Source organism: Dermacentor variabilis, chromosome 1 (assembly GCF_050947875.1).
Source record: "Dermacentor variabilis isolate Ectoservices chromosome 1, ASM5094787v1, whole genome shotgun sequence".
NCBI lineage: Eukaryota > Metazoa > Arthropoda > Arachnida > Ixodida > Ixodidae > Dermacentor > Dermacentor variabilis.
Window position 1 is genome coordinate 118,875,223 of NC_134568.1, and position 20,113 is coordinate 118,895,335.

General features: G+C 42.1%; 1 protein-coding gene across 2 annotated transcripts in view; it reads right to left on the reverse strand.

Annotated features, from left to right (window-relative positions):
- LOC142583664 (carboxyl-terminal PDZ ligand of neuronal nitric oxide synthase protein-like) overlaps positions 1-20,113 on the reverse strand; it is an 83,025-nt gene that overhangs the window by 52,006 nt on the left and 10,906 nt on the right. The window contains exons 1-3 of one of the 2 annotated variants that reach the window (XM_075694162.1): positions 18,282-19,366; positions 15,586-15,736; positions 10,852-11,132 (exon numbers count right to left, since the gene is read on the reverse strand). In XM_075694162.1, coding sequence (XP_075550277.1) covers positions 10,852-11,132; positions 15,586-15,736; positions 18,282-18,590 — 741 coding nt within the window. In that variant the 5' untranslated portion in view covers positions 18,591-19,366. Of the gene's footprint in view, positions 1-10,851; positions 11,133-15,585; positions 15,737-18,281; positions 19,367-20,113 lie in introns of those variants that run through there. The other variant, XM_075694157.1, reaches the window with a different exon arrangement.

Here is a 20,113-nt window from a genome sequence, read left to right on the forward strand (position 1 = left end):
GCCCAAAATTTTTGTACAGGTCAGGTAGACTTAATGCAGTCAGTCACCAAGTTTACAACATACAGAAACACAGATATTCGTCTATTTAATGGAATTGAAAGCTGAAAACTAGCGAAATTTCCTCATCATGTTCGGCGTGCCACTAAAGCGGGGAGAACGAAGCTTTAGATAACAATATTTATGCTAGGCTACCCTAATACTGTAGTTGCGTACAGCACTGCTTGTGATGTTTCATATTATACATATATTGTATGCGTTCAAAAATTCCAGCTAGATTAAAAAAAGAAAGAAAAACTTCTAGGCAAGGATGTAGTGTCAGAATGATAAGCTCGAGCAGCAATGTCCCATTCTTTTCATCGGCAAGAAGCATGTAGCGTAGGAAAAAAAATATATATATATAGATGTTATGCTAAATTTTACAGCACATATTGTCTGCTATTGATATTTCTCGGGCACATTTAGTGTTCACATGTAGCATTGAAGGCTCTGACAGAAGTCAAGTACTCATAGGAAAGCAAGGAACATTATGGAGACAACAGTGCTTACAAGGAATTCTGCAAAAATTGTGTGAATAAACAAGGACACTAAATAAAAATATAAGCGAGCCCAAGTAATGCTCACAGATCCTTTGAAGTACGATTTACGGTTTCATGGTGAAAAAAAAATTTTGCTTTATTTATTCAAACATGGTTGCAAGGAGATGAACATTTCGAGTGAGTAACAGAGGTGAGCAAGGGAAGCCTCAGCCTGGAGCCAACGTTTCAACAAGCAAACACATCTGTGAGGGCGATGATGAAAACAAGTTCCCAAGCTGAGGCTTCCCTTGCTCGTTCACTGTTGATTGGCTGAATGTTAACCCAAACTTGCTATTCTTCAAGTATACTTCAAAAAACATTTTGGCAACACACTGTTCTCAGATTTGTCATCTGCTGTTTGAAGAGAAAGAAAAATTCTTTTTAGTGATTTGTCATGTTTGTGAAATGTGGAGTAGGCCGGTTATGTGAGCTTGCCTTTTCTAGCTATTTCTTATATTACGGTACAGGGCTAGCCTTGTTATTGATTACGTGCAAACTGTACACGAACTATGTAAGAGTGACTGCCAGAGATTCAGTCAGCATGACGTATAATTTCCTCAAAATTGCATTGAGCGGTTTTGATCATTCTAAAATTCTTTGCACTTTCATGCAGCAAATTACCATTATGAGGCAGCATGTGATACTTGGTGGTAATGCCCACCAAGTTGCTTTGCAAAGAGCAGATGACAGAGTTTGTGCATTGGCAAGCAGGAGCGTGCTACATTGCTTCTGTTGTGGTCATCATGGCTATAATGACTAGAAAAGAAACATGCTAACTTCTCTGTTTGTCATAAAACCACCTTAAAAGCAAGTAAGCTTGTATGTCAAATTTTAGCATTCTCGCTCTGTACAGTACAAAACTGTAGACTGTAGCTTTCCTGATAGGGTTCACACCCCTCTATCTGGTAACCTTGTGAACATTTCATGGTGAGGCACATAGTTCAAGACAACCTGTTATCATTATGGTGACTGTTGAGCTTCTTATGGCTTGACATAGGCAGCTTGCAAACCAATAATCTCTCTTTTGTCCATCTTCCTGAAAAAAATGATGAAGCCATGACAAACACGCAAGCGAAAAAATAGTGAAACAAAAGTTAGTCCAATAAATGGACAAATCGCAGTTCTAGGTGAAGTGTCCAGAGACATACCTTGTGAGGATTCTGGCCCTTGACGTTACTTCCAGTGGTGATACATTCACTGTTGACTTGTACGTCCAGACACAACAGAGTCCATAGAGGTGAACAAACATCAGCAGCGTCTTGGAGGCTGGAGTCAAAACACAGAGCCTCAATTACTGTGGTGGAAGTGTGGATGAGTTTGTGATTCCTGCTTGACTAAGAACAGTGCACAAAACACTCCATGACAGAAAAGCGTGCGCGCACACACACACACAAACACACACAACCACACACACAACACTGTTTTGCATGTGCATTTAATTTCAATGGTGTGCTTGAGTGGGCTGTGCTTAGCCAAGCCAACGGTGTAAGAAGTCGCTTGGGTGACTGAGCGGCACAGGCTGGGTGCTAAGCGGAGGGAAGGCTTGGAGTTCTCCTTTCTCCATGTGTTAAGAGAGGGCGCTGGAAACTATCGCCCGCTGTGCCCACTTCGCGCGCGCCGAGATCACTGACTGGTTGCCGCTATGCCGTCGCCACGTGTTTGCTGCGCACCATGTTTTGTCAACACATTTTCCACTTGCCTGTCTCAACCTTCGAACTGTTTCATGAGCCTGCATAATGGGAAGGTGTTTTGTACCGTTTTGCAACAGTGGTTACAAGTCCTGCAAACAAAAGTACTTGCTTTTCAAGCCACCAAACGAAGAAGCAAAACTTGAAGCATGGAGACGGGCTATATCTCGTAAAGACCGCATACTCCAAAATACTGATCGAGCTTGTGAAAAACATTTGGCTTTCATTTTATCCTGAAGACATGGTCTGCGGAAATTGACGGTCATATCCTGATGCCTGGAACAAGAAGAGCGGGCCTTTTAAAAGACGCTGTGCCGTCAATTTTCGAAGGTGCACCAAGCTACCTCTCCAGGAAGATTAAAAGCCCTCGAAAGCAAGTGAGACGGCCAGCGCTTCCTGCGGCTGCTTCTGTGAGTAACCCGAGCAGTCACAACAGCAGCGTGCCGACGTCAGCAAGCAACATAGATGTTTCTCCAGCAGACACCAGGGAAACGTCTTCTGACGATAGCAGTTGTGTCGCAAAGTCCAGTGAGAATGACTCATCTCATTCATTGTTCGAATGGCATTTCAGTGCAGTATCTTGCATTAGCCTACCACAGCCTTCATGAGCAGCGCATCTCATCGACGTAGCAGGAGTGACAGACGTCGTGTTTATTGATGCTGCGGTGGCACATAGGACAAGCGACAGATCATTGGTACTGTTTAACAGGAAGGCGGTCCATATCGCAAGTGGCATGACAGTCCAAGACTACATCTTAGACAAGTTGATAGACTCTACTGCAGTGGGGGTAAGTCCCTTCACCACATCAAACCTTGAAGTCGAATCTATGCTGAAAGTTGTAGACAGCACAGATGTGTGCAGGGGAGGGCTAAATTTAAAAGGCTTTGCTGATGTATCCCCCGAATGTGCTTTTGTGGGCTCTCAAACGACCCGGAGACACAACAAATGCCTCTTGGTAACACCTCAAGGTGCAATCTGTAGTCTGTGTTCTGGCCTTGCTGACACCCTTAGAATCCATGCCGATCGCCGAGCTGCGCGAGCCAAGCAGGATATACCTTTTAAGCGTTTCAGGTTGTCGGTGGTGCCTGCCCATCAACAGAAGCTTTCTGCTTGGCGACATGCAAGGTCAGCACTTCAGCGGTCACGAAGACGACTTGCAAAGCGTAACAAGCTGCTATTGGGGCAGTTGCAAGCAGCAATGCAGCAGCTAACAGATTTGCAGGAGCAAGAACTCAATGAGAAGCTGAAGGGACTTGATATACCGCCACCACAGCTGCTTTTGTTACAAGAGTGTATATCAGCGGCTAGGTGCGCATCGAAAACAAGCAGACGGTATACAGATGAATGGATTCTGTTGTGCCTTTTGCTGCACATACGAAGCCCGGCCACATACTCTTTTTTGCGAAACAATGAGCCTTTGCCATGCATCATCACAGTGAGAAAATATATAAGCATGGTTGGTCAAAAGTGTGGATTTGATGACAACTTCTTCAAAGCCCTCAAGATAAAGGTTGCCACAAAGACCACGTTCCAGCAGAGGGGAATCCTGATCTTGGACAAAATTCAAGTAAAGAAAGAAATGGCTGTCAACTCAGAGACAATGACATGCACCGGCCTTGTTGATCATGGAGAAAAAAATGAAGTAATGAAATCACAGATCACAGCCTCGTCGTTGCTTTTGCTCTGTTCGGTGAAGCCTACTTACAGCCAGTAGCAGTGTTTGTATCTAAAGGACCAACTAAGGGGACGCTGCTTTCTCAACTCCTGATACAGTGCATCGTACACCTGGAAAAAGCCAGAGTGTTCATCGACGGAGTAGTGTGTGATGGTGCATCCACCAACCATGTAATGTGGAAGTATCTCGGCATCACTGGTGCACTGGGTGAAGTCCATAAATCCTTTGAGCGCCCATTGGACAGCTCTAGAAAAGTGTATGTACTGTCCGATACTCCTCATCTCTTCAAGTGCCATCAGAAACAGGTTTCGGGATAAAAAAAGGTTCTGAAAAAAAGACGAAAAACTGATAAGGTGGTCCTGCTACAATGCCCTGTTTGTTGCGAACGGCAAGAACAAAGCAGCGCTAAAGGTGTGCCCCAAAATAACATACAATCACGTAAACCAAGATGCTGAGGATGCAGGTAAAGCTTGCCACACAGATATTTAGCAACTCTGTGGCTAAAGGAATTCTTTTCTATGCAAAGAGGCGCGCACCTCGTTTAACTAATGTTGAGCCGACGGTTGAGTTCACACTTTTTCAAAATGATCTGTTTGACGCTTTAAACTGGCGGTTCCCCGCAGAAGGCTTCAAACTGAAATGCAAGGATTTTTATGTTCTAGAATCTGCATCTGAGTGGCTGGAGTCGTGGGAGCAACAGGTCGTGAGCGGTGAAATCCACAAGGACCTTTTTTTTTTATGCAGTCAACTGTTGAAGGCCTATGCGTGACACTGAAATCTGTTTGGGAACTGTCAATTTACCTGCTGAAGGACTATGGCTTCAAGTATGTATTGACAGCGAAGATTAATCAAGACCTGCTGGAGCATTTCTTTGGCATAATCAGGCAAGCTGGTGGTCAGAATAAGCACCAACGTTTCCCACGTTCCTACAGCTGTACAGCATGCTGAGCTTGTATTTTTTTGGCAAAACCGCCAAAGTTTGGGAATTGTATGGTGCCTGATAAAAGGCAAGCAGTCGTTGTGACTTTGGCTGATATCAGAGAGATATATGAGGGATCAGCAACGCAACATGCAGGAAAGTTGTATGAATTGAAGCAAAGGCTTGACGGGCTCATTGATGAAGGAAGCTGGGAGCGTGATGACATCCTCGATTTAGATGAGCCTGTAGACGCAGCTGTAGTAGTAGTAGACTGCATTGTCTACTATGTTACAGGGTTTGTGTCAAGAAAAATTCACAATGGAACAACCTGTTCCATTTGCAAGGATGCTCTTGAGGAAAAAAAAAAGGTCTTGCAAATGTGTCTGAAGCCAATCTCGTGAATTGCAAAACCAGAGGCTGGCTCATGCACCCAAGTATGCACCTGTCTGACTGCTTCAAATACACTGAGGAAAAGTTTGCAAAGTATGCAGGTCACAGGGATGCATACGACAAAATTACTGATGCTGTGCTGGACACTTTCCACTTCACATTTCTTTGCAGTATGCACAAAGAAGAAATGCTGGCGAAATTGCTGCATTACTATATCGGCCTACGCATGTCAGTAGAGCAGGCAATTGAAGAACAAGCATGATGAAAAAAAGAGCCATGACTTGCGCAAAATGTCAAAGCTTGTGTAAACACGACCTCTTCAATGAACTGAGCATGAATTTTCTTGAGTTTATGCATTTCATGCGCTTTCATCGGGCATATTGTGCGACTTCTTCTGTTATCGCTTTTTTACTAAAGATTCTAAAATTCAATCAATAAATGACAGGAAAAAAACACGTGTTGATGTGATGTTATGCTAAATATGCAGGGAATAGCAAACAGATACAACTGAGGCTTTTTAACAAGTGATGCCAAATAAAGTAGATTAAAATGTCACACGCTTCATTAAAAAACACTGTTAGTCTGTATTATCACACGATTGCGACAGCCCTCATGATCGCACCAGTAGCTGTTCCAAAATCCTATAACAATATGTTAATACCACCGTATTGCTCAGGCCTTTGCTTACGTCATTAAGGCGAGATATATTTATATGCAGCCTCCAATAAAACTGAACCATAAGCCGGCAATCATTCCTCTGCCCTATTTGTTTCATACTGCATGTGAAGTGCAATTTCGGTGTCGGACTTTGTCGGCACTGTGCAAATCATTATTAACATTGATTAGATGCCCAGACCTCACAGTAAGTACAAACCGTTCGAAGGTTGTTGAAAGCGCTGTGTTGAAACGGAAAATTTCAATGCCTCGAGCAAAGTGCTTCTTATACCATGAGCGGGGCACAGTGACAGGGCTTGCGGGAAGCAAAGCCAAAAGGGCGTAAGTTCTTTGCGCCATCTATCAGCACTCCCTAAAAGCAGAGCTTTACTGCAGCGCGCCCTGTGACGGTGTCTTCTCGCCTAAGCTACTTCTTACACCGTGGCCAAGCCTTGATTAGATGACAGTTGCTTCTGCAAGATACAAGTAATAAACACAGTCATTTTAATAAGTCTCAAATACAATTAATCTAACTGTATCCCCAGAAGTACATTTGCCACTAATGTGCAGTGGATCTATCGTGGTTTACCATTTATGCAGAAACAGCCAAACCTATTTATTATTTATGCTATATTCCATGTCATGAATTTGAGCAACGTGGCAAAATAACAATAGCCTCGTTTAAATTGCTTTTGAAGCACTGCTTCTTTACTCACCGGTGCACACGCCCAGAGGTTGCAAGGTTAATCCACTTTCATGGGTAGTCTCCAAGCAGACTGCTCGGTTCCAGCGATGAATTTTCGTGCTAGCCAGCACATTTCTTTCCAGAAACATGTAATTACACGGCCAGGGGAGCTGATCACTAACGATGGAAGCTGTGCAGCCGTTACACCAGTGAAACGCCGCCCCTCCCCCCTCCAGCTGATAAAATTCACCGTCTTTAAAGATATTCACTTGGTGGCGGCTATCGAATGTTGGAAGCATAAACTGGCAGAGATATTATTGTCATCTAATTAAAACGAACCTGTGTGATGCTGTTCAAAGGAAACGACCACCCCATTCGCAAATATTACCATTGTACAAGTTTCTTCGATAAGGGGCCTGGAATGCAATCAACACCAATGGGCTACTGCTTGTTGCATGTAAGTGAAGTCTCAAAACCTTGATTCAAGTAATAAAGCAGATACTTTAATAACAGAAGTCTGATAAAACTATGACCTACTTATTTTGTAAAAAAAATGAAATGGTAACTATGTATGTTGCTTAATATATGTACATTTATGGATAAAATATTTAGCCGCATTGAGCGCCCCTAACAGAAAAAATCTGAATTAAGATGTCCGACCAAATTACAGTAGCTACACTTACGCGCTTCATGCTGGAATGTGTCGTGAATCATTTTTCATCCTCTGTGGCGATTGCTGGAACTTGAGTGTGTGATGGGCCTGGTTCTACTGTATACCCTCAAAATCAGATCACAATATTGTCATGTGGTGGTGACGTTCAAGAACACAGTAACAATACTGTGAAAGACAAAACTAACTTTTATTGGGCGAACCTGTACCCACAAAAACAGGCTACACTTAAAGCGCAACGATAGTGGCGAACATGGTCGGCGATCGTCGAAAATCTCATCAGCGGGTCAAGCGCGTCGGCTTTTATACAGCAGTTGCCGAATGTTCCAGACTAATCGTTCGGACCCGCATGCCTTCCACAAAGTTCTACACCATTCGCGTCACGCGATGAAATCAGATAACACAAGGTTCGGCGACAACAGACAGCCGGGTAGAAGCATCGATAACTTTCCAGAAACTTCGGATACATGCAGGCGCGTCCCGCGCTGTGCGATTACATTTGTTAGGCGGCGAAACGTGGTGGCCCGATAAAGATAATTACACGTGTCAATATACACCTTTTTATAAAGGCTTCTCAAGGAAAACAGGTGAAACATGAAACACACAACTTACAATAAGAGTGTGATACAAAAAAGCTGCAGCACACAAAAACAATCCTACATAATCCAAGAATTTCTGAACCGCATGTCTGACATCATTTCTGTCAAACCTACCGTGGTTACTTAGTGGCTATGGTGTTGGGCTGCTAAGCACGAGGTCACGGGATCAATCCCGGCCATGACGGCAGCATTTCGATGGGGGCAAAATGCCAAAACACTCATGTGCCTAGATCTAGGTGCACGTTAAGGAAACCCAGGTGGTCCAAATTTCCGGAGTCCCCCACTACGGCGGGCCCCATAATGAGATTGTGGTTTTGGCACGCAAAACTTCATAATTTAATTTTTAAATCCCTGTCAACCAAGAATCACTGTTTTTTTTTTAATTTCAAAGAAAGGCACACATTCTTTATTCATCAAGAAATTAGTGTCCATTTCCTGCTGGTTGATACACATAGTTACTCTTGGCTTTGTGCCATTAAAGTTGGGCAGTCTAATGCCATAAACTTTGATTGTTCAATCTGCTTGTATATTATATAAATAACTTTTTTTTCAGTCCTGAACAGAATGCTTTGTATACATTTCCTGCCTTGGCTTTTGTACAATGACTGCAGTCAAAGTCATGTCTGAACTGATTTACTGTTATCAGGCTGCCTATAATGTCTGAGCGATGTGTGAATTATAATGAGATAAGGGGGCTAACACAATGTCAGGCATTTGCGCTTTTTCATTAGAGTGTGCAGAAACATGAACCAAGGAAGAAAGTGACAGGTCAAGTGCTTGCCCTATCAATTTCTTCCCACATCCAAGTTTTCATGCACTCTGACCAGTATGAACTCCATTCTACCTTTATGATCCTTTTCTATGAGCTTCCTAGTCAAGGCAACTGTCAGTATTAATGTTGACTGAATAGACCATCTAAATAAGCAATCAATCTGAATGTCATTCTGCTTGCTGCTCTCTTTTCAAAAATGTTTCTACCAGCTTCTTCCCTCCTGTTGCTGAGCTGATTAAAGGGACACTAAAGGCAAACAATAAGTCAAGCTTAAGTGATAGATTAGTGCTCGAGAATCTCTAAGGCATCAACATTATTGTGAACAGAGCCTTAGTAATCAAGAAATTAAGGTAAGTGCAGGACAGAAATAGAGACTCCCCCAGGACATTCAAGTACTCGCCCGATGACGAAGGCACTCCTCATTTAAATTTTGTCACTAGAACACAACAACTCTTTATAAAATAAAAACATCACTGTATTGCATTACAAGACAAAAGAAATGCTACTTGTCCAGTTTTTTTTTCCATTTTTAGAAAAAAGAACTCACTGACATTGCCCTTGACAATGATGCAGGCAGTCAAAACGTTTCATTTTCGTTCAACTCTGTGCTGCCCGCACTTTCACATTTCAGTAGTTTTGTTATTGCGTAGTGCTGCGTTAGTTTTGCTGGCTCTTGAAGCTTGCACAAACTGCCAGTAACGGAGAATTCCACTTCCATGTGATGTCGTGGGATGGCTGACCGGTCCACACCATTGACCAAAACCAGCTGCAGTGGCGAATCCACCACTCTGTCTTGGCGTTTGTGTTTTGTGCAAAAAAGAGACCACTTTCTGTCGGGGGCTATTTTACTTACCAAAGGCAGCAAAGGGCAGTGATGGCATATGCAACGCCACCACTCCACGGTTGGGTGGCAGGAGATTTCAATTGCGATAGAGGTCTTCGGACCCTTCAGATGCAATTTTCTCATAAGCCAAGTCTTTTCTTCGCACGAAACAAGCGTTGCGAGGTCTTTGGAATGGTATCTAACCAGTCTATTTTGACTTAGTATTTGCCTTTAGTGTCCTTTTAAATACAAAGGCTTTATCAAGAGATTTACCTTTCAGTTCAAACAGTCATATTCTCTTATATGAACCACACTGTGCAGCCAGAGCGAGTAGAATAAGGTGATCCGAGGAGTTCCAGTTTTTGCTAGTCACAACCATAGTAACAGGTAATGAAGTCAAAGAAGCAGTACGGGAAATGAATTACGTTTGATTAAAACGTAGAAATAGTAAGGTAAAGAAAAAGGAAAGTTGACGAAAAGATAACTTGCCGCAGGTGGGGACCGAACCCAAATTATGCATGTGGTGCTTTACTCATTAAGAGACTGCTGCAGCCATTCTCTGCCCACTTTCTTGGGTGTTTGTGCACAAATTAGCCCTGGGAGCATTAGCCAGCACAGCTCACGGCCAAGCCTGTTACTCAAAGGCTGCAGGTTTGCCCTGTTGGAAAGCATATGGTATACTGATAGTTTTGCTTCATTCATATGGACACTCTAGCATCAGATCAACATTGTCCATAGAGTAAGCTGGCCATAATGGTAAATTCAGATGAAGAGAATGAAAATTAAGTACTAATATTGTTCCAACATTAGCTGGTTCCTACATCTTGCCAATCACAGTGGAAATGACATCTCACAAAATGGATACTTCGTATCCATCTGACCACTTCTGCACATTAAAGATTGCAGAGCCCAATCAAATTGAAGTGCCCCATGAGACATGAGAGAGGACCAAAGGCTTCACATTGATTAATTTCTTGACAATGGCGCTTTCATAGCTAGGCGAATCATACTTGCCAGCTGCATTTACCAGTGTTTTGTTCCTTCATGCATTTTCGGTCACTCTTGCTCATGAAAAATTGCCTTGTATCCAGCACATTGCTGAAGATGAAAACCACCAGAGAAGCTGAACACACTTGGCACTTATTATGGGTGGCAGCATTGTTTATGTGTGAATACTAAAGCCTGCAGCATTCGACAAAAGTGCCTTAATAAAAACACAAACTATGCGGCAAAGTAGCTTACGGTATGTAGATATATGAAGGAGCAACACACTTTAATCTTTCTTTTCTTTTTTTTTTATCTTTTTTTAAAGTCATTTGCATAACCCTTATTCTGGATCACTCCAGTTAATCCTCATGATCGAAACAACCATAGTGCATCCTGATGAGCAATCAACTCACCAATGGCTGAGTGCAAGCAATCTGGTTCACAGCTGGCTTTGATGATTGTGACTGTTGCTGCTGCTGCTGCTGTTGTTGCTGTTGTTGCTGTTGTTGCTGCTGTTGCTGCTGCAGGAGTGTCTGCTGTGAGCTCCCTGTTGCTGGGGATGAGGATGAGGCCTTTGAACTGCAGTGAGAATCTTGGTGTGATGTTTCAACAGGGCTGGATCCTGACAGTGGTGCTAGTGGCTTGGTGTCGTCGCACGTGCTGTCTCTGTCAAACTTTTCACTCTGGTCCTTTTCTGCAAGCAGTTACATCACGTGAGATTAAAACAGTTGTATATTTGCAACCTGCCAAAAGTGGCACTATGACAAACAGCAAAACGTCTTTCGTAATGCCACGAATCATACTTAAAAAAAGAGACGTACAATATATACTCGTGAAAGTGCCGCACTTTATTTTTTGATAGTCTTCGCTGGGTGCAGCCCTTACACGAACCAGGCCGATGGTGGCCTGCTAACGGTTCGTACTGTTTCTGCAACAGTAGCAGATGGTAAAAGAGGCGAAAATGGCATAATGCTGCAGTAAACAACCTCAAATGCCGGCCTATTGCCTCTGACCAGCGCTGACCCAAACAGGGCTCCCTTTTCTAGAGGCGAAATGCCATCGATTTGACTGGAAACATTGCCGACACAGCTGAGACAACGTGCCACACAAAGAAATAATGGCGCGGTGGCGCTGGCCTGAGCGATGTCGACAGAAAAGCAGCTAGCATCATCTAGCAGCAACGGAACTAACTTCGCTTTCCGGCGGGATGTTTTTAATTTTTTCCCAAAATTTTGCTCTCCAAAGTGGCAGTGTGGCCCTTATGTGACTACATATGGTAAAACAAACAACTTCTCATTATATTGTATCTTTGTGTAAGTTGGTAGTTTATAAATAGCAAAAACATTCAGTGCAGAAAAAAAAAAGAAACAATGTGTGATAAGGTCAAGAAGACAAAGAGAAAAACATCTGTGTTTAGTCTTGACCTTGTCCCTGTCTTTTCTATTTTCTTTTTGCACTGCAAGTTTGTGCTATTATTGGCACTCCTACACACCAGCATCTTGTACACACCCTTGGGGACTATGGTCTAAGAGCTTAGGCACCATGACAACATTGAAAAAAAGAAGAGCGAACATTCTTTACAGAATGGGCATGCAGCTTTGAATCAAGTGAAGCAGCTTGCACATATGACCAACTGTAGTGCAGATCACAGTTCCAGTTTTCCCGTCCAGGCCACGCAAAAAGCAAGTTTCACTTATCTTGGCCATGCTGCTTTAGCTACTACTGACTCTAGTAGAAAAACACATTCAGCAGACAGGCTCACTAATGCTGAAGTAAAATAGACCTTAAAGGGCCCCTCGCTAGGCCCCATAGCACATTTTGGTTATACGCTGAAAAGTTGTTACATGCCCTCTAAAGAGTGTTCTATCGCAAGAATTTTTCAAATTAGGTCACTCTTGCAGGGATTGAAGTGCCGCGAACTATTGTTTTCAGGAGGCAAGAGTCACTGCCAACCCAGACACTCTCTCCACTTGCTCAGTTTAGCCTCCGCAAGCGAAATTTCTTCCCCGCCATCTCCCGTACCAGAGCCGGAGGATTGCGTGACGAATACGTCCTGGGCCCTGCCTTCTTTTTTTCTCTCTCTCGTGTTCTTCCCGAGTGGCGCACTTCCGGTGACGGTCTCGTGTGCAGGCTGTTGCTTTTGCCTCATTTTAGGCAGCAGACGATTTTGCGCGCTCTGCACGGGAACCCCTGATTAGTGATATAAGTCAGTGCCACAGTCACGAGCAGTGAGGCAGGCGCAAGAGGGTGAGAGAACATGATCGTAGTGCTGAAACATGGTAAAAAATGACAGATTTGTTCTCTGTATATGTGACTTCACAACATGGGAACAAGCATATGAAATGAAAGTACATCTCTCTTGCTACGGTAAAAAAGTAAAACAAAAACCCGCAGACATTCGGTTTCTGTGTTTTATTATTTTTCTAAACTTTAAGTGGTACATTGAAGCAACAGAATAAGTACATAACTGCCATTGCCTCAAATAATTATCTAAGTTACCTGTCACTGTGAGTGACGTCACAGCACGGCCATGTACGTAGGCGCATTTGCGCAAATGCTGTTGACTCTCTGGCTGGGAGCACAGCACTCGCGAGAAGATGGGCAAACGGCATTGAGTTTGAATTTTAAGCTCTTTCCGCGGCGCTGTAGGAATGTAATACTTACCATACACAATTGCTAGTGCACATTGTATGCGCAGCGCTTGTCAGCTCAAAATGGCCAGACCTGGTGAGGGGCCCTTTAAAAACTCTGTCTACTCTCTCAACTCCTTCCTGCAAATGCCTATCCTCCCTCAGTCACGCATAACCAACAGATTCAAGCCCTTTATTCATGTCGTTCTGAGAGTTCTTTCCCCTCTGCCACTACACTGTTGAAAGATATCACAAAACTGTTTTACTTTCTTTTCCCTGTTCTTAGTCACTGTTGGAAAACATAGTGCCTTCATTGCGCACTGCTTAGTAGGCAACGCTCAGAAATTCTGGAACACACAAGAAGTCCGCTCTTGCACTCAACAAACTGCACATTAGTCACCCTGATATTTGCCTTGAAGGTCACCACAAGAAGGTGCCCAGAAGTGCCCCAGCATTAGTTCAAAGGACAACACAAAAGCTTTTAACTTGTAAGATATGCTGCAAGCAACACAAGGTCAAACAAAGCCTTTCCTGTCAGAGATGTGCAATGTAATTTCATTTAACCCTTTTTCACCAGAGGAATGGTGATTTGATCACGACAATCTTTTCTTAACACAATAACTTCTACACAGGGGAACCCCATACTTGCAAGACTTCTTACCAATACTATTGCATAAGATATTTATACTATTGCAAGATTTCTTCACTATATCTGGTTCCTGAAAATTACTGGTGTTTAATAGTTTAGGTTCTTTTTTAATAAAATATATCTGTAGAAAATTATGTCCAAAGCTACACAACAATCTATGAGGGATGCTGTAATGCACAGCACTGGGATAATTTTGACAGCTGCGGGTTCTTAACACCAAAAAATTACTATTAAGACTAGAGCCTTGCAATCATTCAGCTACCATGGTAATGATGGTTAGTACATGAATTTGTCTAATCTTCGTGCTTGAGGGTGTTATATTTTACACTCTAACTTCCTAAATTTCAAAGAAATCAGTTTTTTAATTACGGCAAGGTAAGAAGTTTGTGCGCACATGTATAATTATTGCAATTTGTTGCATCTATACTGCATTATTTTGGTGAAAATGATCTATATGTCAACTTGCAAAGCAGTTTGATGCATGAAAGACAAACTTTAGGCAAATCCATGTACTGGCCATCATTTCTATGCTGGTTGCACCGCCACGTTTGCAGCTCCTTTAGATCCTAGTGCCAGAGCTTCCTCTAGTAATTTTGTAGAGAGCTATGCTTAACATGCACCTGAATTAAGTACATGAGCACTTTTGCATTACACCAACGTCAGAAAGCAACATGGAATTGGGAATAGGATAATAACCTCTGTGCTTATAATTATTAAGGCTTTAAACTAAGCTTAAACTGAAATTAATTTATTTATGCAGACATGAAAAATAAGAAAATGAGTAGAAGATCACATAAACCCTATCATTGAATGAAAGTAAAGACCAGCCAGCCACTGCCAGGAACAGACATCTTGAAGTTTTTTTGTTTTTTTTATCAGAACAAGTAACATTTTTTTTCAAATTTGTCGTGCGCATGACAAGATGTATGCAAAAAAACAAAAACAAGACTGCTGCTATTCCTTGCTTAAAGCCACCCAGAAACAACCAGACATTTTTATTTGATGTATTTGACATAAGCACACAATAACATGTGTTTATGCGAAAACGTCAGATTTTTTTTATGTTTCAATCATTCCATAAAAAAAAAGGCAGCATGACTTGCTCATTTACTGTTAGATGGCACACTGTCCACATCTGTTTCTGCAATGTTGTGATAAAGAATGCCAGCTGACAGCATATGATTGTCCATTTTCCCCATGTCCCCATGTTCATTTTTTCAGTTCCCTTTTCCTCTGATATTTTAACACATTATGGTTGCCTCCAGGGAAACATAATACAAGTAGTCGCCGTGGTGGCATAGTGGCTTTGGCATAGCGCTGCTAAGTTCGAGGGTGCAGGATCAAATTCTCGCACCTGTGGCCGCATTTCAATGGAGGTGAAACAAAAAAAAATGTCGATGTACCAGGCAATGGACGCAAATTAAAGAAACCCAGGCGGTCAAGATTATTCATGAGCCCCCACTACAGCATACCTCATGATCATATCCTGGTTTTGGCTAGTAAAAGCCTGGAATTTAATTTTTTAATAGAAGCATAAGAATTTTTGTGCACCGTCTCCTAATCAAATAAACACACAAACCTACTCTGACTGTGCAGGCAATCAGCAAAGTCTATAAGACAACAGTATAATTTTACTTCTCAATCATCCAACTTTAAAACCTGGACAAAAAAGAAACTATTCTAATAATGTTTTCTTGAATTAGCTTAATTCAGAATGAGTAAAGGAGCTAAGACAGATAGGAAAAAACACAGAAAAAGAGATGGGGAGCAGCACTAACGTAAATGAAGAAGTACTATAGTACTTTCTTTTACTCTTGCTCTCAATTATTGCTCTGTTAGGGTGCTCAAGCGACAAGTGTTGTGCAGACCTCTGGAAATAGAGTTGTCACTGCTGCTGTGCCGAGTGGCTGACGGGAGACTGTCACTGGCTACCAAGTTGGAGGTGGCATTGGCCAGGCTCAGTTTATGGCACACCTCAAAGGCTTGCCCAATGGTGCGCACCACCCGCATGGCCTGGCTCTGCAGCAAAACACAGAGATTACCAGTCTGACACCCATAATGAGTACCTGAGCAGCACCGCAACAACATTACGGCTACATCTCCTACAGAATGAATGCCTGCATTGGCTTATGTAAAAAATAAAAATTTAATCTAGGGGGTGTTAGGGAAATATTCACACAGTGAAATACGGAGGCTTCATTCCAAGTTTTCTGCCAGCATGCCCCAACAATGGCTACTGGAAGCACTCATGTAACTTCAAGATTTCTAACTCAGCATCTGCCCTTACTTGGACTTTGATAAATTAACCTCGAGAAAGGAAGAGGGGGTTTCTGACAAAAAAAGTTCCCTGCAAGCTGCTTGCACGGAATCATAGAACTTCAGCCCCATTTGCTATTTTTGAAGAAGTATAATGCTGAATTCAATGCAATACATTTTTACACAAAAAGCCTAAATTAAAGCAACAAGCTACATGCTGTATTATCAGGCATAACACAACTCACCCTTTCCAAAGGTTGATAAGAAAGTTGCAGCGTTAACGTGCCCATACATCCTTTTACCACCATCATTTACCCATTTCTATTTGATATACTTCATGAAGTTATTGCATTTCAGCTCTACATTTAGTGCACACATGTTATGTGGGTATTTTTGTACAGACACCATGCTTTGCGTTCTCACCAAAGCAGTTCACAATAATTCAATTATTTTGTGCTTTCCATAACACAAACAGACAAACTTTCACTAACTCGAATGTTTTCACCATGTGCAGGGGTGACATAAAATAAAAACGCCATATCATTTAATTCCATTTTCTTGTCTTCATTTGTTTCAATAACATTAGCATTTGCAATGATAAATGCCAAAATATAAAAGGTTAAAAAGTGCTGGATAAATAAAACAAAGGTGGCTTAGAGGCAATTTGGCACAAAAAGTACCATAAAAATTAGTCTTAAATGCGAGGCCAGCATAAGAATATTTACTGGCAGAACAAGCCTGAATCAAGTTATTCTAAACATTGTACCCGAGTATAACTTCATTATGCTTTAAAAAACTAAACACATTTTCAGCAAGTGTAGGTACTCATTTAATAAATGGTAATTCCATCCACTCCATTATGTTGATTATCTCAAAAACACAAGGCTCCACCTGGTACTGTTTGTTATCTGCTTGACTGCCCTTTCCATTACCTCAATTCAGTTCATCTCCTGTGCCATGTGTTTAAGCTTGGCAGTACTAGAAATAAGTATGGTACCCAAGCAAGTTTAGATTCACCAGTCCACAAAACGCAATTTTCGCCACGTGCAAGAAAATTTCATTATCAACATGCTGCTTTAGAAAGCATTCAAGTAGCATGCACACCATGAAATCTTCCACTTTTAAGGAAATAGCTTGTTGGTGAAAAGCTTATCACATTTGTGCCTCATGTTCTCTGCTGAAGTGCAGATGCAGAAGAAAGGATTAAAAACAACACACTTCAAAATAGAAACAGCATAAATGGTTGTTTTCTCTTATTCTCAGCCTAGCCCTTGGTACTGCAAGTTACAGAATTGGTTACAGATGTAATACATGTACTGTTAACATAGAATTAGGTGCTACTTCATGGTACTAAGAAACAAAACTGATATGTAAACTGACATGAGACTTCCACATGAAACTGCTGATGCAAACCCACTCAAAGAAAGGCTGAGGTCATACTGGAAATGAAACAATCACAATGACAAGAGTGACTTGGTAAACAAATCTGACAATGTCAGAAAGGCCTTCATTGAGCCTTTCTGTCACTTCAGGATCACAAGGAACTACTTACAGCTTCTGACAAGTTCAAGGCATAAGCTCACACTGATGCTTCAAGCATAGTTGACATGACCTGCTCCTTCTGATTTCTGCCATCATTTCAGGTTTTTTTTTTTTTTTTGCTTTCCTACAGTGGCAGGCAGCTCATCTACAAGCTGACATTACAAGCATAACAATATCTCTAAAGGCAACAATCAAAGTTGGTTCAGCCACAGTGTTAATGTACACATCATACCTTTCCACCGCTGTCAATGCTCAAATCTACTCAATACTCAATGTACCATTGCAGTAGCAAGGCAGGCAAATTCAGTTCAATAACATTTACAACACTGCATAACCCTATGGGAATTGTAAAGTTAACTATATCGTTATGCTTACGAATACACACACACACACACACACATATGCGCACATACATGCACGAACATACACGCACACACACACACGCACACATGCACAAGAAGCTTGACAAGGCTAAATAATGTTAAGCTGTCCAAGTATAATTGCCCTTTTTGGGGCATTACAAAATCAAAAGCACCATAGAGGCAAAAACAATATGATGACAGAGTTCTTAAAGCAGAACAAAGCAGTAAACAAGCTGGCAGGTAAAATACATGTTTCGACACATGTCAAGACAGCAGCCACTTGGCCATAAAGTGTTCCTTTTCTTTTTTTTGCTAACTTAAGTATATTTCATTTCGTAGTTGATCAAATTTAGTCCATATGAAAGGCTTAGAAATTAATACATTCACAGCACGGCATCCCTCACCTGGAGTTCTATGTCCTCTAAGCTAATGCTCCTCTGAAGGCATGACGTTGTTCCAAAATCTTTTTGCAAATCACACCTTTTTGCACCAGCACTGAAAAGAGTCTTGCTGTTGCGTATCACATTCCGTGTGGCCTTGGTTGAAATACAGCCAGAGTTTGTCTCACACCCATTGTCAACTTCTGGTTCACGAAAGCTGATTCTCTTGACTGCCTTATTTGTCAATATAGCTGGTTCTTTCTCTTGACTTGCCTTTCCCTTCTCTGTGTGGGAGCCAGACCTTCCAAACTTTTGTGAAAATGCTCTACGCATCCTTGAAGTGTGTGGCCGCTGCCATCACTTTTGGCAGCCTTCCATATCAACATGTAGCCAGTTTGTTTTTGACAACCCAGGGTCTCTCTTATGGCTTAAATAAATCAATAAACAGGTTAACTAGACTGATAAAATCAATGAGAGATAATGCACAAGGAACAGCAAGCAGATGACAGTTGCAGTAACAAATGAAGCATTCCATCTGCACTTAATCTGTGCTTGATCAGTGAATGCCACAAGAGCACCAAGAAAGAAAAAAACTTGCATATAGAAATGCAGTGCCGTAAAAGTAGTGCAGAAATGCCAAAGGCCAAAGTTGCACTACTGCACACAATAAACGAAGGCTTCATGCATGCACCAGGCTTGTAGACCCTATCGAGCATCACAATAGGACTATTCTCCTTTTCTTCTAGCAAAGGACCACATCACTTCACACGCTGGTACTCCACCACAAGAGTCTGAGAAGAGACAAGCAAGTACTCGGTGTCCCTACTCAGTTCATGCTACACAAAATTAGCACTGCACTTAGGAATAAGCTCCCCTGGCGTGTTCCAACAAACCAAGCATCAGAGAGGGAAATCAGTCTTCTTTCAGCACACAGCACACAAGATCACTTCCTTAAGCTGAAGCCCAATACAGCAGTCAATTTTTTTTAGATATGCAAAAGAATGAATGGTACTGCATGAACAGTAAATATCTAAGACTCCCTCGCAAAAGCTTTCACAGGGTAGAAAATGCCTTTTTCTCACTGGCTAGACGACGAACTGGAGGCAGATTGCCCGGCTTTACGTCAGACGCATCGTGAGCAGGCCAGCCCCTCTCCCTCACCATTCTAAATTGGGCCCTCTCCCTCGCAGGCACTGGAATAGCGCACCACCGACCCTCCAGGGGGAGGCCAGCAGCTCAGCTCCGCCTCCCTTCCCTTGCTGTGGTGATGCGTGCGACACGCACAGTGCATGAGGGCGTGCACTTTGTTCCTGGCATGCTGTAAAAACAATCTCTAACTTGCGCGTCCATGAGCAGCTGGCTTCTTTGTCGCCCAGTCATTTGTCTTTACTTTTGTTGTTTTAGCCATTTCTTTGTTTCTAGTAATTGGGGCCACAAAGGAGGCCCACACAGAAGTGTCAGAAAGTGTGTAGGACCACACTGCTCACAGCTGAAGAATGGTAAGTAGCCTGTACTTGTAAACAAATTTGACCTGCAGTCCGTTTAAAGCCTCGTAACAAAATAAACCATCTTCAAATGACTACAACAGAAATAACTATTTTATGCAATAATTCCATCAAGCGCACAACAGCTTAATTACACCCTTTTGTGATTAGCAGCACTTTCAAGTCAAAGACGCAGCTACTAATGCATTAAAGATAGCTAGTGCCAATATTCTCAACCAAAAACAAATCTCGGCTTATATTTAAAAGGATACACACCCTGCCTGACCCTGCCTTTTTCCATACAGGAAGCAGTGTCACATAGTTGCTCAATTGTTTTACAGAATATGTGGAGCAACCTTTTAATTGCATTGT